The sequence below is a fragment of the Berghia stephanieae genome, chromosome 2, assembly GCF_034508935.2.
Source record: "Berghia stephanieae isolate SIO BIC M18660-M18661 chromosome 2, UCSD_Bste_1.3, whole genome shotgun sequence".
Taxonomy (NCBI): domain Eukaryota; kingdom Metazoa; phylum Mollusca; class Gastropoda; order Nudibranchia; family Aeolidiidae; genus Berghia; species Berghia stephanieae.
The window spans coordinates 59,235,598-59,258,573 of record NC_088361.1 but is presented as its reverse complement, the minus strand read 5'-3'; the positions used below and the strand labels follow the sequence as shown (position 1 = coordinate 59,258,573).

The 22,976-nt window shown below is 32.7% G+C and overlaps 1 protein-coding gene across 1 annotated transcript in view; it reads left to right on the top strand.

Annotated features, from left to right (window-relative positions):
- The window catches only part of LOC144965242 (telomerase protein component 1-like), a 64,559-nt gene extending 44,430 nt beyond the window's left edge, over positions 1-20,129 (top strand). Inside the window, exons 43-56 of the mRNA XM_078900377.1 lie at positions 320-441; positions 791-945; positions 1,745-1,853; positions 3,322-3,435; positions 5,703-5,810; positions 7,121-7,247; positions 10,613-10,922; positions 11,977-12,046; positions 13,749-13,876; positions 14,168-14,308; positions 16,882-17,008; positions 18,415-18,588; positions 19,018-19,140; positions 19,961-20,129. Of these exons, the coding sequence (XP_078756503.1) occupies positions 320-441; positions 791-945; positions 1,745-1,853; positions 3,322-3,435; positions 5,703-5,810; positions 7,121-7,247; positions 10,613-10,922; positions 11,977-12,046; positions 13,749-13,876; positions 14,168-14,308; positions 16,882-17,008; positions 18,415-18,588; positions 19,018-19,140; positions 19,961-20,107 (1,955 nt within the window). The 3' untranslated portion in view covers positions 20,108-20,129. The remainder of the gene's footprint in view (positions 1-319; positions 442-790; positions 946-1,744; positions 1,854-3,321; positions 3,436-5,702; positions 5,811-7,120; positions 7,248-10,612; positions 10,923-11,976; positions 12,047-13,748; positions 13,877-14,167; positions 14,309-16,881; positions 17,009-18,414; positions 18,589-19,017; positions 19,141-19,960) is intronic.
- The last annotated feature ends 2,847 nt before the right edge of the window (positions 20,130-22,976 follow it).

The window sequence follows — 22,976 nt, the reverse complement described above, 5'->3', positions numbered from 1 at the left end:
AAATTTGGAAAATGTTGTGTTTGTGTAATCCTAAAGGTTTAAGTAGAAATGACAACATTATTAAATGATTCTGACAAAGACATACTATTAATAAGGAAATATTGAATAATATTGTTTCACTTGAATAAGCTTTAAGATCCAACAAATAATTCAGTAAAACGAAATTAAAACACTTTTAATTGATACAATCAATTCAGGCTTTATCAATCTAGTTCTCAAAATACTGGATTTCCCCCCTCTTTTGCCTCTTTTCCAAAAATGTTTATAAACATTTATAATTGCCCATAGACTTGAGAGATATGTGTGTGTGTATTTACAGGGGCCCAATTATTAGAAATGAGAATTTGTGCAAGTCCAGTAAGAACTATTAATTTCTTCAGTGATACAACAATACCTTACAGCAAATACCTGCTGGCTGGATGTGATGACAATTTTGTACAGGTTTGCATTTTGATTAAAGTGATGGAAATATTGGTAGCGATAATGATGACGATGGTGATAATATTGATTCTGACAATGATGGTGGTTGGAGGTGGTTGCGGTAACTCTAGTTTTGTTTTGATGGTAATGCCAAATACTATGATTATAAGATTATAAGAAGGTGATGGTGTTGGTGACGATGATGATGATGATGATTATGATGATGATGATGATGATGATGATGATGATGATGATGATGATGATGATGATGATGATGATGATGATGATGATAATGATGATGATGATGATGGGGAAGGGGAGGGACAATAAAGATGGTTTAAAAACGTATATTATAAAATTATCATCACAGGTTATTGACATAAAAAATGCATCTTTTGTGGGCAAACTGATGGGTCACAGCAAACCCGTCCTGTGTGTAAAATCCAGCTTTGGTTATGTTGCCTCTGGAGGAGAGGACTGTGCTATTTGCCTGTATTATTATACACCTGGTGAAACTGCTACAAAGTGAGTATTCAATGCTTTCTCAAAATTTTAATCTGACATTTTCTGAAAGTTAATTAAACACTTCAGAATATATACTTTATGGCTTTCCTAACCCAAGACTCTGGAATTTGAGCTGTAATAATCTACTTCTGGCTGTGCCATATATACTATCCCTTTATTTCCCCTCGCCGCTGACATGATCCCTAATTGAAAATTGTCAAAACTTGTCAAACTGAACTATACCAGTGGTTACTCTAACTATAGCTCTTGATCAAACACCACCCCCCTCCCCCCCATCCAAACACCCCACCCAAACACAAACACATATACATATACATTTATTGAGGCTGTATGGCACCGTAGAATTGTCTTCACTTCGTCCTCTGTGACACACTTTTGACACAACACTAAAACTGACATGGAGATAAAGATAAAGGGAGTAATTCTGACTCAGATTTACTCCCTTTATCTTTATCTCCATTTTATTGACTCATTTAGACACCTCTATTTATTAGTTTTACTACTAAAACTGACACCAGAGATATTTTGTGTATTCCTCTTGAAATCTAACCTAGAGATAAATTTCCTCATTAGGATGAATAAAAGATATTTATTGTATTTTATATTTCTATTAAAGTATGTTGATTAGAAGAGGTAATTATGACGAAAAACTTAAATGATTTATCTTTTAATACTACCATTTTGACACTTACTTTACTTTTCCTCTTGGTGCTTTGTTGCACATAAGGCTGAAGGACGATTGTGATACATCTCTTTGTTATTTCTAATTTATAGCTGTCTTGTTTTTCATCTCCTTTAGGACTGTGAATCCTATCCAGATAATAAGACAACACACTGCCCCAGTCACATCTTTGTGTTTCCACATCTCACTCCCCGTATTTGATTTGATCTCCGCAAGTCGGGACTCGGTGAGGACATGTATTTTGTATTTTTTAGATAAAGAATTTTTAAAATATGCTATGCCTACAGTTATTGAGGCCCTTTTAGTGGTTTGTACCATGCTAATATGTGACCAAGCTCTTCAGACCGATATTATGTCAGAAGATTTAAACGCTAAGAATTGTTTTATATCAAAGACTTTGAATCTTGGGTCAATTTTTCATTTGTTTTTGTAGACAATAGAAATAGTGTCTCAAAATGGCAAAAACTAAGGTCTTTCATATCTGGTCATTTTCGGGATAAAATAATGAAATTTTGGTATCTTGTTCATAATGATATTACCTTTTTGAGACGATAAGTCACATATTTAGTGTTAGATTTATTTATAGAAGGAGGTAATAATGACACCAAATTTTGAATTCATTTAACACAAATTGCCTGTCAGATAACTGTTTTCTTTTAACTTTCAGTGTATGTTACTGTCTATATTCAAATACCAATTCGCAATGTTGGATGATAATATTGCCATTGTGTTTTTCAGAAGGTCAAAGAATATGAATTTGTGCTCTTTGTTACCAATTCAGGCACTGGCCAGTCTGACTTTCATTTAACTTTGTCATAAGCTAATGATTTGGCATTGAAATCAAATAATATTTTGTCATTTTGATGTATTTCCTTCTCACTGATTTGACGACAGGAAGGGCAGGAAATTGGGTATTTGGTATCTCCCCCCCCTCCCCCATATTAAGAAATTTATTTTCTTTTTGTCATTCTGTCCTAGTCCAAGATGGAAATTATTTAATTGATACATGAGGCTGTTCCCAAAGGTCGTTTTTGTGACGTTCTCCATAATAATGATACAAAAATTAAGTTATTTCGAAAAAAAAAAAAAAACAACAAAAAACTAAGGAAAAAATTTGTTTTCATCAGTTTTTACCAGTTGAATAATATATAGTACACCAAAAACTGGCGATTTAGCACTAATTGAATAGTCAAAATAGTTTCTCAAAGGTTAAAAATAAGTGTGGATAGACTTTGTCTTTGTGTGTGTGTGTGTGGGGGGGGGGGGGGGTCAGAAAAAATCTCGACTGCACCCAGGATCGATCTTGGTCCCTTTGATTGTGAAGCGAGTGCTCTACCAATCGAGCAATCATGACACCCTTGAACAGCTATAGCTACTATCATTTTGATGCTAAATCATCAGTTTTTTTTAAAGTTTTTTATTTTTATTATTTAAACCACAGAAATTGATGAAAGCTAATTTTTTCCACAGATTTTCCAAATAGCTTAGTATTGGAGTCTTTTATGGCGACTGTACAAAAATGACCTTGTTGGAGCAGCCTCATACTCATATCTATACGTGCACTAGGCTCTTTGGTCTTTTTTGTTCATTTTACTTTTAAAAATTGATCTTTCTTCACAGAAAAAGGGTTTGATTTTGTGGTATAATTGACCAAAAATTAAAAACTGTATGTCCTTTTATTTTTTTTCTTTCAGAGTATTTGCTACTTTAAAATATCATCAGGAGAGGCGGTACTGAAGAAGTCTTATGCTGCTTGTCATGCTGACTGGATAAATTCTGCAAGCAAGAATGCAAAGACGAATATTATGGTAAGGTATAGCACACACACACACACACACAAACACACACACACACATACACACACACACACACACACACATTCACGCTCAATCTCTATCTCTCTCTTTTCTCTCTCTCTCTCTCTCTCTCTCTCTCTCTCTCTCTCTCTCTCTCTCTCTCTCTTTCTCTCTCCCCTCTCCCCTCTCTATCTTCTCTCTTCTCTCTATATATATATCTCTCTCTTTCTTCCTCACACACTAATACACTTACTAATACCTTAAGATAATCACACACAATTTATATAATAAAGTTTTAAAAAATAAATTCAGTCAACAGACGTAAATGAATGGGAACTAGTAGCTTGGAATTTTTTTAAGGTCCTAACTAGTTACAGTGTGTCTGTTACTAATTTGATGAGTAGTGTTATTTTTAGCTGGTGTTCTGTTTTTTGTTGCGTTTGTGTTCATATAAGTACACTGCAACCTCTGGATAACGACACCCCTGAATAACGACAATCCCTGGATAGCGACATTGACCTCTTTTAGCTATATGTTATTAGTAATAAAAACCCCAAAATAGCGACATACATTTAAGTAAAACCCCTGTTTAGCGGCATTGTTATAACAATAAGTGGCCGTTGATACAGATGCTTGATATCCAACCATCGTCATCTCGAACTGTTAACCAAAAAACCCCCCCAAAAACGCCTTTTTTTCCTCCCAATGAGATCGCTTTGCTACTGACCAAATCAGAACACATGTTTACTACACTGCATGGGTTCAGCGCTTGCTCATATGGAACCACAGCTACCTGTCTGAGATCAGTAGAGGTTAACTGATATCAGGCAATGCCATGTCCAACGGGGGCAATTATGGATATTTACGGTCTTAGAATATGTTGGAATAGTGGGGAAAACAATAACAGCCTCTTTTACTTTATTATTTTCATTTGAAAAATCATTTGTTTCTCTAAACAGCAGTCCAAATTTGATCTTATTGTGGTTAATACCTAGTTAAAATTTTTATTTTTATTTTTTAATATCACAACATGTATGTCGACTAATTTTTAAGTGCTTGTATTTTGATGCACTGAAATAAAAATTTTGTTATTCAAAACTCATCAGCAGTATTGTATAGATTTAATTTTAATTGAAATCAAAACTAGATGTTTGCATCTGTGTTCTTGTGAAGATTTATCATATTGGCACATGATTTTTAAAATTTATTTTTAGTTTTGTTAAATGGTGTTCAAGCACTGTTTACAATCAAAACAATGAAAATACACATTCGAAAGTGAAAATGTAACTAGTATAGCCTTTGTAAACAGGAGAAAAACACATTCTAACGTTGTTGAGATGTATCTTCTCTCAAGCACTGGTTCATGCATTGCACTGCTATGTATTCACGGGTCTCACCACGCCCCCTTTTTCCGCCATCTTGAAAAAAGGAGAGAAAAGAGAGAGAGAGAGAGAGAGAGAGAGAGAGAGAGAGAGAGAGAGAGAGAGAGAGAGAGAGAGAGAGAGAGAGAGAGAGAGAGAGAGAGAGAGAGAGAGAGAGAGGGGGGGGGGGGGGCAGGGGAATTTTTTTGCCGTTTCTGTTTTTCATCAGGTATAGGATGTTATAGTATTTTTGGCTATGTAAAGGTATTTCTAATTTTTCTTTGAGGCACAGATTGCACCTGCTTGTTCTGCATCAGCAGAGGCTGCTTCGCTTCATTAGCTCCCATACGATTATTGGTATTTTTTGTTTGAAACAGATAATCACAATAAACATAACAACAACAGCAAAACATACAATTGCAACTGCATGAAGAAGAATGATTGCCCCCCCCCCCCCTACGAGAAAGCTGCTTGAAAAATGCCATTATCTACAAAGCGACAGTAGTCACTGACAACACCACAGCACATTATATTGGCAGCACAGAACCCCCATTCTAAATTAGATACGACAATCACAAAACCTCCATAAATGTCGAAACTAAACAGCACAAAATTAGAAACACACTACTAGGAATGGATACAAGCAAACATTCACTATCCACCCCTTCCCCCTCTCTCTGTCTCTCTCTCTCTCTCTCTCTTTCTCTCTCTCTGTCTCTCTCTCTCTCTCACTCTCTCTCTGTCTCTCTCTCTGTCTCTCTGACTCTCTCTCTCTCTCTGTCTGTCTCTCTCTCTCTCTTTCTCTCTCTCTCTCTCTCTCTCTCTCTCTCTCTCTCTCTCTCTCTTCTCTACCTTCTTTTTTACTCCTGATGACCAACATTCCACTCAATTTTTAAAATGTTTATTTCCAAATACCAGGTGACTGGCTCCAATGATTTCAATGTCAAGTTATGGGAGACAGATTCATGTACAGAAAAGTGCACATTGAGAGGACATGAAGGAGCTGTCAACTCTGTAGTTTATGATGTAAGTATTCATTTTAAAAAGTGTTGACCTATCAATTATCTGGTGGGGTTACTGACCTCCCATAGTGGGCAGGGAGGTACATACGGTGTCTTCTATCCCCCTATATCTATTTTCCAACTTGCTTTCTGTCTTTGTCTTGGAATGAGATTACTTGGTTTTGTCCTGGCCCTGGCCAGATACCCAGGCTGGGAGGGAAACAGTCAAATGTGTTAGTTTTGGGAGATGTTATTTTTTTCCTTGTAAATCATTTCTTTTTTATGCACTTTATTATTTTTCCTTTTACATATATATATATATATATATATATATATATATATATATATATATATATATATATATATATATATATATATATATATATATATATATATATATATGATTTGTAAGCAATTGAGTGTGTTCCTCTCGGAGGGAGGGGACCTGAGCTTGTGTCTGGATGTGACATTTAGTGATCTCAAACTAAGTACAGTGATAGTGTGCTCTTGGAATCAACATCTGTTCCCTATTTGAACCAATTTCCCTTTGTCTTGCTCTTTCTTGGGTGCTTTAATTATAATTCTAGAACTTTTTACTACCCATTTTCTTCCTTTTTTCTGCCATTGGTATGATCTAAATATGTTGCAAGCGCTGTAAAACCCTTTAAAAAAACCCCCAAAAAACCCCCAAACCCAACCTATCTATCAATTCCCCCCCCCCCCCCCCCCCCCCCCAAAGATTTAGGTAAAGCAGAAGTCAGCACTTTTTATTGTGAGTTGTGTTCCATTTGTTTTTGTGATTTAAAATAGACGAGAAGAATATGAGCCATGGCTATCAAATAAATTTTCAGTTAGATTCATACTAAGCTGGGCGATTACATTATGGACATTTCTTTTTTCTTTAACATTTAATTTATTCATCACCAATTCATTTTTACAATTGATTTATTAGATTTCAACCTCAGTCATCCAGTAAAAGATTCCCCCCCCCCCCCTCTAATATATGTATTCTTGTTAATTCGAGTATTTACGTATAGTTAAAGTTTATTTTAAAATTCAGATGCTACGTTAGAGACTGGGATGCCTGTATATCAAAAGCCCTGCTATTTGGATATCCAAAAAATTGTAGCCTTAATTTATTTTCTCTATTTAGTCATTGTATATAGTGACCAGCTGTCCATGGCGAGTTCTTCTGTCTTGAATGATCGAGGATTGCCTTAAATAAGTTCAAAGATTATCGTCTTAACTCTGACAAATTGGTTGTAAAACAGGAAATGACAATATTCATAACATTCATTCTTCCCATTGTATTATTTTTCAACTTTATTTATACAGAATTTCTACATTGCATCCGGAAGCAGTGATAATACTGTAAAGATTTGGTCTCACAAAGGGGTGGATATTACAACATTACATGGTCATACCCTCAGGGTCAATGCATGTGCCCTCTTCACCGATTATGGTAAGTTCAAATTTGTTTTAAAAAAAAATATCTTAAAGAATAGTTATTCTTATGATCAAGACAATAATCTTTATTTTTGTATCAAATCTTTTACGAGGGTGAGCCAAAAGTAATGGGACAAATCTCCGACTGAGTTCATTTATTTTTCATGTGTTATATTTGGCTCAATTGAACTTACACATGTACTCTTTAAACTAAAAGTTAAAAATTTTAATTGTCAAATTTTGACAAGGTTATGACAGTTCAAAATGGCTGCCCCCATGGATGTCAGTCAGTGTGAGAAAGCTGTTGTTCAATTTCTTGTTTTTGAAGAAGAAACCTTGAGTAACATTTTTAAAGGCATTGGTAAAGTCTATAAAACTCAGGCATTTTGTAGAGGTAGTGTTTTAGGTGGGTTTAACCTGAGTCGAAGAGACAATCAGCACAAATAGACCTTGAAGCAACTGAAAGCAAGAATTCATCAAGTTAGACTGGCTTTGGAGATGGAACGAGTATTGTTTCTTCATGAGAATGCCCTTCCACACACATGTGCCAGGAAATGGGAGGTAATCGCATCATTTTGATGGACAATGCTGTCTCACCCTCCTTATTAATTCACCAGACGACACTTTCAGAGATTCATCTTTTTGGCCCACTGAAGGAGGCAATGAGGGGACATTGCTTTGAAGATGATGAAGAAGTCAAGACAGTAGTGAAAAGTTAGCTCAAAGTTCAGTCAACTCAGTTTTATGAGGATGGGATACATGACCTTACAAAAAGGTGGCTGTAACTATTGGTCAGATTCAGCGTGGGTGCGCAACTGGATGCGTGGGTTGACGGAGGCAGGAAAACAACAAACCCACATGGGTGTCATTACCTCCACCATCATTCTAGCTCACGGTTTGTGGAAAGCACTTCATTACAGGCACGTAATAGTGAATCTAGTTTTTGTTTTGAACATTTCTATTATTATTCTTTGTAGATTGACCCATATTAAAGGAAACATATAAACAAAAAAGGCATGACCAGTCACTAACAATGCAATGTAGTGTGTAGACAGTAACACAGTACGGTGAACATGACTGACACTCTGACACTGGGGTCGGAATGTCGGAACCCATGAGTCGTTCGCAACTCTGCCTTACATATTCATTTAATCAGTCAATTTAATTTTCATTAAGCTTGCGTAAAACATACAAACAAAAAAGGCATGACCAGTCACTAACAATGTAGTGTAGTGTGGGGACAGTAACACGGTACGGTGAACATGAATGACACTGGGATCTGAATGTCGGAACCCACTAGTCGTTCGCAACTCAGCCTCACAGAAACTTTGCAAATAAACTGATTGACTAGATATTAATTCGATTCGAAAAGTGGAACACAAAAGCAAATTTTGCGGATACCCGGTCCAGACATAAGCGTCGTGGTCTTATTTATGAAGTGCAGAAACTTTGCAAATAAACGGATATAATAGAGATTAATTTGATTCGAAAAGTGGAACACAAAAGCAAAATTTGCGAATGTCCGGTCCAGACATAAGCATTATGGTCTTATTTATAAAGTGCAGAAACTTTGCAAATAAACGGATAGACTAGATATTAATTTGATTCGAAAAGTGGAACACAAAAGTAGAATTTGCGAATACCCGGTCCAGACATAAGCGTTATGGTCTAATTTATAAAGTGCAGAAACTTTGCAAATAAACGGATAGACTGGATATTAATTCGATTCGAAAAGTGGAACACAAAAGCGAAATTTGCAAATACCCGGTGCAGACATAAGCATCATGGTCTTGTTTAAATGAAACAGTGCAATTTTAAAAAATATATGTTCATGAGTAATTAAGCTAAATATGCGGAGTTCAAGTAGATAACTTGATCTGTGAAATTTTGGATAATTAGCTGTTTTTATTCCCCATCATTTAGATTATGTGATTAAGTTTATAATTGACATACAAACTCTATCTCACTAATCAATGGGGAGTGTGTGTGAACCTGAGCAAAGAAAATTATGTGAGAGAGTGATATTTATCATGCTTTTCAGTTTGTAGTTGAATTCTAGAATGGATTCTTTATAGTTCTCATTGATTGTATGTCAGTATGTCAGTCTTTAGGACACCGATTACCTTAATGCGGCCACAATTTACAATGTGACGGTCTCAAGCCCGTTAAATGCAGAGTGGGGTATTGTTGTTTGCAAGTAATGCTATGGTTTTAATAGGATATCTGTCTCCTATTAAAATACATTCCTGTGTTGGATTTTGGATTAAATTCATTTCTTCTTCGGATTTTGGGATATTTAACTTCCATGGATTGTGATTGTGATTTTCAAGACTATTAATGTAAGTAAATGCCCAAATAGATATTTTTATTCATTTTTTTTTTTTTAGTTTTGTTTTGTTTTGAAGCATTTATTATAAGAAATATTGTACATATATACACCTTTCAACTACTTATTATTATTATTATTATTATTATTATTATTATTATTATTATTATTATATAATAATGATAATAATAGTTATAATAATAAGTGCATTCAGTGAAATCCCAATCATGGTTGCCCAAATAAAACTGGCGCTAGAATCCCGACTACCTGTCTAAACAAATGTTGTTTGTACGATACATACTAACTATACGTTCAATATCGGGGGCAGAAAATCTGCGTTTGGTTTTAGGAAATTAAAACAGTAGTCCCACATTGTTCTTTGATGTTATTTGTGGTTGCATTTTCTTTGAAACTTACACATTATATTGTGTTACATTGTTTACAAAATATTTCTGGTACTAGTATGCATGTGTAGTCAACGGACCACCGGTCAATCGTGTTCTTTATTATTTTATCATTAATTTTGGCTTGGCATCTTACATATGTGAATTTGACAGGTTGTTATAGATGGTAATTATAGCATTAAGTGGTCCTTAAACATTTTTTACGGCGTTTTAAATGTCTTTCTTGCATTCATTGCCGAGCACCTCCACTTTTCCGTGAATAATTTAACGATCAGCTGATTTTCTCTTGCCTCCCCTTTAATTTCGCGGACTTTTCAGAACGAGGCGTGGGAGTGACTAATTGAGAGAGGTGTATACTATGTTGAGAAGTAGCATTCTTCTTGGCTAATGCCAAGCTTTAACTTTAGGTATAATACATGGTATTGATTCAATTTGTTTTAAAATAATAAGCAAAGTTCCATTACTTTTTGACTCACCCTCATAAAATCCTAGAGATTGCAAGAAAATGTTTACTTCCCAATAAATATTTTTGAAAATACTTTAATCATTAAAATTTTATAGATTAAATAAACATCTAATTTTGAACATAAACTTTTCCTGGTCCAGACAATGGAATTATATTGTTCACCATAATTTTCTGTTTCTGTGTAGATGAATTTGATTATAAAGAGCAGAAGCTAGACATTAACAAGATGCTTTTGGCATCAGCTGGTGATGATGGGGACGTCTGGTTGTGGAAACCACTCTTAGCCAATCAGCTGGCCTCCTTGTCTGGACACTCCGATCGAGTCCTGTCTGTTACCGCTGATAAGCAAGGTCAAGTGACCAGCTGTTCCCTGGATGGCACTGTCAAAATATGGAAGCCTCAACTGACCAAAGATGCAGATTGTGCCGTACATGATTCAACTGTCAACTTTATTGTCTTGTCAAAAGGTGGTTGTTATGCTGTCAGTGGGAGTAGGTCAGTAGATTGTAGTTGTTTGCCCTGTTTTGAATAATGTCTTTTAACTTCTCATTAATCTGTCAAATATTTAAGATGCTCACAATAACAATTTGAAAACATTACTTGGATAAATTTACCTGTGATTCTATTTAAACAAAATAGATTCATTCAGAACTATTTTAAAATATTACTTGGATAATTTTACCTGTGATACTATTTGAACAAAATAGATTCATTCCTTGCCCTAATAGCATTATTCCCTTCATCATGCAGATGAATCAGAACTAATTCTTTATTCTCTTTGGTTCGAACATGTTAATATTAGTATGCATTTACACAATGATCCAATAATTTCAAAAGCATAAAATCCAGTGATACCTGATATATTATGGGTTTCATCATAACAAAGACGATTCATTCAACCAATGGGGCCAATATTCTTGGTAAAGGTTGCATAAACTAACAATCAAAAATGTATTTATACCCAAGCTTCATGAATCCTGAGTAAGCCCTCATATGTTATAAAAGCAATGGAATCACAGAGTTCTGACCTATGCATGCCTCAAAGATTTAAAAGATTAAACCTTCAGGGCCAAAGACATGTGGAGCTGGAGTTTATTCCAGCCTTTGTAGTATTAAACTGACAAAAACAGTTGCTTGTTACCCTCTAGAAGGACATTAGTCTATTGCATTTTTCACAAGATCTTAGAGACCCAGCTTCCCAATCATTGCTGGTTCGACATAGGAAATTGTGTGAAAAATCTCTTTCTTAAGGGCATACACTGTTAACGTGCCTAGTCCTCCCTGTCTCAGACCCACATACCTAATTTATATCAATCACGTTATGAGTCCAAGACTGTGTGATAGACCACGGCAACACATAAAGATCTAAAAGTCCCATAGCTTTATTAGACTCAATTGTATGATCTGAATGTTGATTAAATGATAATTATGCAGAAATCAAGATTAGGTCAAGCTCTTTGTACTCGTAGATAGATCATATTAATTATTTACTTTCATTTTTAGCTGTTTTCCCCACTTACATTGTTTGAATATACGACTTGTTTTCCAGAGATGGTGTCATCAAGGTATGGAAATTTGACGAATCTAGCAACCAGTTGGTCATGAAATCCACTTTTCAGGTAAAGGGGTCATATTTGATTTGGAGGATTAAATTTTCAATTTTCAACATATTTTAGTATATTTACAAGGTGACAGCTTCATTTTCAAATGTCTGCAATAGAACAACATAAGACAAATCTATTGAAACTTTGAGGTCATAAAATATGATAGCAGTGTCTCCAACAGGATTTTAAATGTGCAGGCCTGTAAATCTTCCGACTATTGTCGGATTTCCGACAGTACGATTTTGCTCTATAAGTGCTAATATTGAATAAAAAAAATTAATAGTAAAAATAAAATTCGTAACGTCAAACACCAGAACCAATTTAAAAAAGAAAAAAAGACTTTTATTTCGTTCCTCGAAAAAATCAGATTTTATTCCGTTTCAAATGCCGACTTAAAAAAAACAAAAAAAAACCTTTTTATTTGTCGCATCAAAGACAAAACAAAACTAGGCCGTCTATCAGTTAGCTATAATATTATCATGCCACCTACACGCTCCGCTAGACGTGGATGTATTCACTGCTTGGCTACTGTGCCACAGCCAGCGAGAGAGGGTTGCAAAGTTCGCGCAAGTCGTCGAACACACACCTAGTCAGTAAATAATGCACACACAGAAGTGTGTTGGAGCTTCCCGGACCGGACGGTTTCTCTCTATTTTGCTACCGACACACATGCATTTCTCAGTGTCTCATTTCTTTTTTCCCCCTATGATTTATTGGTTGCGTCTGGATGTGAGACGGAAAAAAAATAATGCGAAATAATTATTATAAAATTTAAGACGAAAAAATAATTATAATAATAATAAATATAAAATAAGGACCTCATTATAAATAAGTAGGGGAAAGTGACATGATTTGACTAGTCAATTGACGTGTCACATCTGTGTTGTGTTTATTAATTAATCCATATTTTTGTCCTGTTGTGTCTATTTTCGTGTGTTCAAAATGTTCCGACTATTTTTTCACCAACCATTTACAGGCCTGAATGTGATCTTCCAATCCAAAAACAAGTGAATTGCAACTATGATACCAATTCGTATTTGTGTTATATTTTTGCATGGCAAACTATAGATGCTACATCCAACCCAATACAATTAATTAAAATGTACAACGCACGGGTGTCCAATAGTCAAATATTATGTTGTCTCAGTTTGTCAACAAATGGATAACAATGTCAAGTTGTTTATTATGCTTGATAGATTGTTTCATTGGTCAATTGTTCAGGGGGAGAAAGGATATTTACAGTTTTATGTATGATAATAGATTTACTCTGTTTTTCTCAATCAATAAAATGGCTTGCATGATTTTCTTGTTATAAGAAAATCTGAATTATCTAGCAAAAACTGTGTGAACGAAGGTCATGTACATGACAAGAAAAGAAAAAAAAAGTATATGTGGGCCTGTACATTGGGTAGAAAGCTATGTTGAGGATGACTTAATGTGCTTTATGAAATCTTCGAGAGTCTTCGTGTTTACAGCTGCTGGAGTCATTCTAGTGGAGGAAAAAGGAGGTGAATGGGGCTGTACTATTTGTCTTTAATGCCCTCAGACGAATTTTGATGTTCCTTACTTTTGCAAGGTGGTTACATTTCCCTTCTTTCTTCTTCTCAGCTCTGTGTGACTTAAATGAGTTTTTATTATAGAACAAATTGTCACTCTAATGTAATGTTCAGCTTACTTTCTAATTTTGAATGTTTTTCATCTTGTTTTTCCATCATAGGCTCATACAAAGTCCGTCACTTGCTGCACATTTATCAGTAATAACACAAACCAGTTTGTGACGGGCGGTAATGACAAGCTCCTAATTGGATGGGAAATAGTTGACCAAAAGAATGGATTCTTCATCAGGTAGGGGAATTCTTTATTTGTGTTTGTTTATCTTTTGGATCATGTTATATTCAAAATTCTGTTTTTCTTATTAGATATTTAAGTTTGTCCAAATCCTGCACAAAAGTAAATCCTAAAACTCTTTGATATCTTTCAGTTTTTATTTTGCCAACTTGTGACTCGCAATTATTATTTTTCCCAGCCAAATGAAACTTTTCTGATTTTATTTTTAAAAAGTATTATTGTCTATTATAAAAAAAACCCATAACAAATCCTTAAAGTAGTTATATATTTCTTTTAATGCATTTACAGAGAAAAGAAGATCTATAGTGAAGTAGATGGACCATATACAGCCTTGCACTATGGCAGCCATTCGGATCACATTTTCGTTTCCAATTTATTTGGAGCTGTGCACCGAATGAAGACCTCAGGTGGAGCGCATAAAGTGAAATCGTAAGAGTTAACAAATTTGATGATTTTGTACTATTATCTAAGAGGAATATAGTCTGATATAAGAATGAAAATGATTAATAAGAGTGGATTTAATGGAAAATGACAATCTTCCCATCCCCCCCCCCCCCAAAAAAAAAGTACCGTAATTGTGATCATGATAATAATAATAATAATAATAATAATAATAATAATAATAATAATAATAATAATAATAATAATAATAATAATAATAATAATAATACTTTATTGCATCCCAAAAAGGAAATTTTTTGTACAGACGTGTTATAATTTACACAATAAGATAAAAATACAATGGAAATAGGATGTATGTATAAAAAAGGAGCAGTTCCATAACCAGAGCTGCGCTTTATAATATGAATAATCTCAACACTGTAAAATAGTTAAAACTGTCACTATAAAATGATTATTGCTTGTTATAAAACCTAATACTGGACGGCCGAAAGGCTTTTGGCAGCAAAATCACAGGCTAAAACACCATTTATGCTTATAAATATACTAATAAATATAAAAATCAGGAACAATATATACTTCACATCCATTTTGAATAAAAATTAGGCGTAAATTCCGGCGATTGAAAGATAAACATTCACAACACGTCTGTTGTCGTCGGAAGCCAGCGCCAAATAATAATAATGAAGAAAAAAAATGAAAATAATAATAACAATGTATTGTTATCTTACGCAAAACCATGAACCACCCAAACTCCACCCATCATCATCCCAAACTACATAAAAAGCAAATCAGATTGGTATGCTATACGTAGATACAAAGACCAAACTACCTTATTAAATGGTATAAAGAGTTTCTGACCCATAGACCGCAATGTGTAAAATTGGGTGAACATATCTCCAACAAAAGAACGTTGTCGAACGGATGTCCCCAAGGCTGCGTGAGTTCCCCAATCCTGTACATCTTATACACCAACGACTGCAGACCATCCTTTGAAAATTGTTTTATAGTGAAATATGCAGATGATACTGCTATTATTGGCTTATTAAAAGATAAAGTTACTGAAAAGAATTATTTCAAACAAATAAATATATTCACCGATTGGTGTAAACAAAATCAGCTTGAATTAAATGTTGAAAAAACGAAAGAACAGGTGTTTGGTGTAAAAAATAAAAACGACTTAAAATGTGTGACGATCGGTAAAGATGATGTTGAGATAGTTGACTATTTTAAATATTTAGGAATAACCATTGATAGTTCCCTCAATTTCTCTCAACATATTAATATAATATCTAAGAAAGTTGCCCAAAGATTATACATCCTAAGGAAATTGAGAACATTTCAAGTAAGGAAGAAAACTATGTTAAGAGTTTATGACTCATTGATTAAAGTGTAATTGCGTTTGGCTGCACCATATGGTTTGGAGGATGCCGACTTAAAGATAAATAAAAAATTTCAAAATCTATCAAAGAGGTATCAAAAATAATAAACCATCCTCTTGATGGAGTAGAAAGAATTAATGGAAAAGCAATAGAAAGGAAAGCATTCTCAATTACCAACAATAAAAAGCATATTTTATACCATGAATTTAGTCTTTTACCATCTGGGAGAAGGTTTTGTCAGATTAAATGTAGAACTAACAAGTATAAATCAACGTTCGTTCCATCAGCAATAAAAATTTTGATATTTCATATGGTACAGAAAAACCAAGGATTGATTCGTTGACTGATTAACTGATTAATTTATTTAATGTAAGATTAACTGACCAATTGATAATGATGATAATTTTTGGTGTCGAATTGCCACAATCGTAACAAATTGAAAACGAAATGAATATGTTTATGTTGTGTATATCGCACGTGTGAAAGAAAGAGAGGAAGAGAGAGAGAGAGAGAGAGAGAGAGAGAGAGAAGAGAGAGAGAGAGAGAGAGAGAGAGAGAGAGAGAGAGAGAGAGAAAGAGAGAGAGAAGAGAGAGAGAGGGGAGAGAGAGAGAGAGAGAGAGAGAGAGAGAATGAGAGAGAGAGAGAGAAAATAAGTAGGAGTGAAATATCTGTTCAATGTTACAGTTATCGTTTAACGTTATAACAAGTGTAACTAAATGACAAATTGCCATATTTATGGACAATAAAGATCTATTATTATTATTATTATTATTATTATTATTATTATTATTATTATTATTATTATTATTATTATTATTATTATTATTATTATTATTATTATTATTATTATTATTATTATTATTATTATTATCACAATACATACAACCATTTAAAAGAACAGACACATACAAACACAACTTTTTCCCACGAACAATTAATGACTGGAATGTGCTCCCCTCCCCCCCCCCCCCCCCCCCCCCCCGACATAACGAACCTTGAATGCTTTGAAACTTTCAAAACAGTTTTGAATGCATTTGCTCGTCCTCATTTGATTGGGCTGTAACTGAACATTTGCAGTGATGGGCCCATGGGGCCTTTTGCAAATAAAACTCATTGAAAATTGAATATTGAAGACAATGACAAACAAAACAAAACAACTTTGATCAAACCATCCCAAACACATTCATAAAAGTATTTATCTATTCATTGAATTGTTTCAGTACCTGGACTAGTAATGTGATTGATAAATGGGCAACATGCCTGGAGGTTGATCAAGACATACCCTCACGGCTGATGATTGCTACCAACCAGAACTCCATTGAATATCTGCCTTTTGAATCAACCCAAGTAAATATTTACATTTAGTTGTTTATATATACTCGTATGTAAAGTTTTTTAAGAGTCTTGAAACATGGTCAAAAGTTCCAACTCACCTGATACATTCTTATTGTAGACAGAAAATAGAATTGAAAGCCATGAAAAATATCAGGAGCGGACAAGAGAGTATTTGGAGCATGCAAGATTAAGATATGAGGCTTTAGGCCTAAAATCATTGTGATTTAGAACATTTCATTTTCAATGCGTAATGCGTTTTACAATAACACATTGATTCTCTAAGCAGACTGCATGGAACCAAATTTCCATAATTTCATTTAGCTCAATGTCAGTGATACATATTATTATATGAAAGCTACTACAGTGTTACTCTTAGAATATGTGTTAGAAAATATGCTCACCTGGATGCAATGCCTGACTGATGACGAATGTGAGTTGAAAGTATGTTAGCACCCATTGCTATCCACCTTAATCAAGCTCAATGTCACTTATCAGACATATTTACCACAATGTCATCCATGTCATTTTCTAGTGAGGGGCTCAATAGATTTAACCTTGCCATGGCAATGTCCAGATTTCCTGGAAAAAGAATAAAGCGACAACAGGAAACTGTTCATCAGTTAACGTGCTTAATGTTTTGCCATGAAAGTATTGAGCAAAATTCTCGGAAAGAGTCTAGAGCTCATATTACGTGAGATGTTGGCGCTATTAAATGTGCACTATTATTATTATTATTATTATTATTATTATTATTATTATTATTATTATTATTATTATTATTATTATTATTATTACTATTATTATTATTATTATTATTATTATTATTATTATTATTATTATTATTATTATTATTATTATTATTATTATTATTATTATTATTATTATTATTATCATTATTATTATTATTATTGTTATTATTATTGTTATTATTATTATTATTATTATTATTATTATTATTATTATTATTATTATTATTATTATTATTATTATTATATTATTGTTATTGTTGTTGTTGTATTGTTGTTGTTGTTCTTATTATTATTATTTATTATTATTATTATTATTATTATTATTATTATTATTATTATTATTATTATTATTATTGTTATTATTATTATTATTATTATTATTATTATTATTATTATTATTATTATTATTATTATTATTATTATTATTATTAATACAACAGCTTAAAACCAGAACATTACAGGATCATACCCCTTTTCAGCCAACACTAAAATTAAAATACATTGTAAAGAGACAAAATGAGAGGTCTTTTGGCATTTTGCTAAGAATTAGGTTGAATAAATTTATTTATGTTGAACAAATACCACTTAAGACTTTAAAATTTTGTTCAGAAAAAGTAAAAACTTTGATTTGTGCTGGTTTCAATGTTCAATTATTTTGGTATTTGCCAGACTGTACCCAAGTTAAAGGTGATGGTAGACAAAACGATTGATGACCCCGAGACAAGCTACCCCCCCAACTGGATTACGTGTATCACACAAGCATTGGATAGGAAGTTTGCTGGTGACTCCAGAGGACAGATCTTTTTGTCTGGTTCAAATAATTGCAATAGCTGCGTCATCAAGGTAATATATATATATATATAATATATACACACATATATATATATAGGTATATTTACATCAATGTGAACCAAAATGAATTTCCAGTTCTGTTATGTGTGTAATATATATTTATATAAATATATATATAAGCATATCTTCATTACTATTGTGTTTAGGAATTTGTGTGGGCTCATCTGTGAGGGCAAACGTATTAATGATTAAGAATGGCTTTTACCTTTTAGATATATGAACTTATCTTGTTCCCTCATTTATTTGCTACTATTAGGTAAACAGACAGATATATACTGACACACCGACATGAGTACTTGAAATTTAAAACATAAAGATCTGTAGATGAAGAAAATATTCTTTTCAAAGCTATCATTTTACATTAAACTAATGAATGTTACGATCTACTTCACACTTTTATGTTTTTGTTTGGGTTCACAGGTTCACAAATCAGATGTCACGTCCATTCAAGTCATTGGCCACACCGTATTTACAGCCTCCAAGGACGCTACCATCAAAGTGTGGACTTTCTCACTGGATGGACAAACACCTATGCTTCTACAGGTTAGTTTATCAGATCTATTTTTGATATCTGAAAAATAACCCAAACAAATCCAACAACCATCTTTTTATATCTATTATGTTTTGCTAGGGAGTAATGTTACAATCTTGAATTAAGTCTTAGGGTTTGATGAGGTGGTTAGGTATCTCTAAGGAATCCCTTATGAAAGGCTTTTTGCACACATTGTCCACTGTCCACCCAGTAGTAATTGGATTGTTGGTTCTGGGCCTGGTATATCTTGCTATAAGCAGTGTTTAAAACACATTTTGGATTGTTTTGATTATTGTTGAGCTGATTGTGTTAGATGGTTTTGACCCCTATATCTTATCTCTAATTTAGCAGGTAGTGTTATATCGTGTACCATTTTCAGTATCTTTATCATTTAAATGCAACGTCTCTTAGATATAAAAAATATTACAACTTAAAGATAAATATTTTATTTAAAAAAAAAAACCCATTTATTTTCAAAGTTTTAAGACACAAATACTAATACTTTATTCTTATTTATATTTTGAAAGTCTGATTAAAATGATTTTATAAACGAAAGGTGCAATTATTTAGAGCATTTATCTAATTTATTGTATATCACAGCTCTTGTCACAATTTTATCCTTTGAACATTGAGCTAAATTATAATTTTTAAAAAATATGTTGTTTTTTTTGTAAAGCGGATCTTTTGTAAAGCTGATCTATGATATGTTTTGCAAAAAAACTTTAATGCTGATTTTATAATGCAGCCTATTATCTTTATATCATTTCATCGATTTCAGAATTCTATTTTCATTAGGATTAATATTAATTTTTTTTTTCATGCTATTTACAGGTGGGTCAATATTTCTGCGCTGCTCCAGTCACATGCATGAAAATCGTGACCAGCACAAGCGGCTATCTAAACCATTATGTGTACCTTGTGTTGGGAGATATCTTGGGCAATGTGCAACAGCTCAAGTGGCAGGCAAACTCTTTGTAAACAGCTGAACAAAAAAAACAAACTTGCTTGTTATTGAAGAATTTATGATTTTTGAACTGAGTGAATTGTTCTATTGTTTTATATGTAAAAGTAGATCGACTTTATTTTTTTTTAAATGATGAGTAATGGTACTTTACTTTACTTTGAGAAGACAGGAATTGAAATCCGTTTATATTAGTTATCGTATATATTGAATTGTGCTGAATGATGTCATGTTTTGGTACAAGTTCTGTTTGCCTGTGATTATTCAACACTGAGTGTTTGGGTATTAGATTATTATTATTATTATTATTATTATTATTATTATTATTATTATTATTATTATTATTATTATTATTATTATTATTATTATTCTTATTATTATTATTATTATTCTTTGGTTCTTTTTAAAACTGATTTTGCTCGTATAAATGAAGAAAAGTATATTGTTTTGCTTTCCTCCTGCATTTTTTCTCCAGATTTTACATTTGCATTTTCCTCTTATTTTCATGATGTTTGTAATTAGCTTTATAATTTTGGAGTATACTGTGATAGATGAAACTGTTTATATCTGATTGAAGGATCAAAATTCCTCAGAGATATGTCTGCCTTTTAAGATACTACTTTAAAAAATGAAAGTTATGTAAAATTATTTTGGTAATTTTTTTTTTATCTCTTGTAAAACATTCATTATAACACCAATTATGATTTCTACTTCTTTAATAGTTCAGAGATTTTCAAATATATTATTGTAATTATTATTATTTTTTTTTTGGTACAAATTGAAAAATTATGACACAGTCTCGTGTATATTTCATTGTAAAACATAACTTAGTTTATTAACCTGATGTTGTCGGTTAAAGAAATTATATTTTTGTTGGTATGAGCTAAGCTCTAAATACTTCATACCACTTCATTGTTTTATATTTATGTATTTCATTTGTTTCTTGTATCTTGAATTTATTGATACCTTTTTCTTAATGTCCCAAGAGAGGCCAATGTAAATACTATGGCACCTTGAATACTGCACTAATTCATTGTATTGTGGTAAATTGCATGCATATTCCTATAGTTTGTATGCATATTTGTGAAATATAATGAAGGTGTATAAATTATTTTTTTCAAAGTACTTATTTCATTATACTTGTTTTGCACCAAGACATTTATGCATTGATGTGAAAATGTGATATAAAATCTGTGATTCTTTTGGAGTCTTCAAATTTTGAAATGAAAAATCAGTCTCGTAATATTTTGTAAATAACTATATAATAGCATTAACGACTTCACATGTGATTTGCTTTATTAGAAGTTTAGTATTTATTAAGTGTGACAATTGTGTTTTCTTTACTTAATGATACAGCATTTATGTGCCATGTTATTGATAAAGTAATAAACGTATTTTCCATAAATCTTACCTAATAAATTAAGTTATTGGAATTCAGTCAAGTATTACGCATTTTTTTTGTTTGTCTTAATGCAAATCTTACTCAGTGGGTTAAGTCTGAATGAAAATAGTCTCAGCTTTTGATGATATCAAGTGGTGATTAGACGGGAACAATGTGTTGCCTTTTGCTTTTGTTTTTATCTAGTAATATCATTGCTCAGATGTTGAAACCTCTGAAATTGCTCTCAGCTGATAAAAGTTATTTTCTAATACTGAAAATATGTGGTTTATAGTTGGACAAACTCAATATCCAGATGTTCTCTTTTTTTTTTTTGTTGTTGTTTTTTTTTTTAAGTACAAAAAGGATGAGAGAAAAAATCTGGGTGAAAGGCTACACTCAGTATGGTCGTTTGTCATCCAACATTTTATAGAAGTGATTTTTTTTTTTTTGCCTTGTAAATTATCCCGTTGATACGTTTCTTACATTCATTTGTATTGGAAGTAATTTTTTTTCATCCGCGTATATACAATCTTACTTTAATCAAATCCTGTTGGCTTACTTTTTTTTTGTTTTTGTTTCACATGCATTCAAAAATACAGAAAGGAACAAATATTCATATAGATATCAAATGGTAAGCATAAATGATTTGTTCAAAATTATATCTTTGTTCAAAATAAAGTGCCACATACTTATTTAATTCTAACACAAGTGTATTATTTTTCCATAACTGCACTACTTACATTGTCCTTTCATGTGTTTTTTTGTTTGTTTTAGATTAAAAAAATTAATTGGATATTCACTTCAAATTTTCAAAATTTCAAAATCACATTCAGAAGTATATTTATTTAAAAAGGAATATGACTAATATTCGGCATTTTGAATTTCGGACTCATCTTTAAGATGTGAATTTAGAATATTTGTAATCTACTACTTTTGGAATTTTTTTGGGGGAAAAACATGTTTTATAATTAACATATAAATAATTCAATCCATCAAAATCAAAAGGATGTATAATAAGCTGGAGTACTCGAGCAATCAGCATTTGAGGAAAACATTCACCAGAAAATGTAGCCAATGTCTAATTGTGGTTATGGAGTCTTCTTCTTTTCTGGGTGGAGATCCTGACCTCCCATAGTGGGCAGGGAGGTACATACTGTGTCTTCTATCCCCTATATCTGTTTTCCAACATGCTTTCTGTCTTTGTCTTGGAATGAGATTACATGTTTTTTTCCTAGCCCTCGTCGGAGTCCTAGCTGGGAGAGAAACAGTCAAATGCATAGTTATTGTTTTGGGAGATGATATATTTTTTCCTTGTAAATCATCTCTCTGTTATGTATTATTATATTTGTTATTTTAAATGTATAATGGAAGCATTTGAGTGTATTCCTCTTTGTTGGATTTTGTGCTTGTGTCCAGATGAGACTTATAGGTGATCTCAAACTAATTACAGTGGTGGTATGCTCTTGTACTCTACATCTGATCCCTATTTGTTCCCAGTTCCCCTT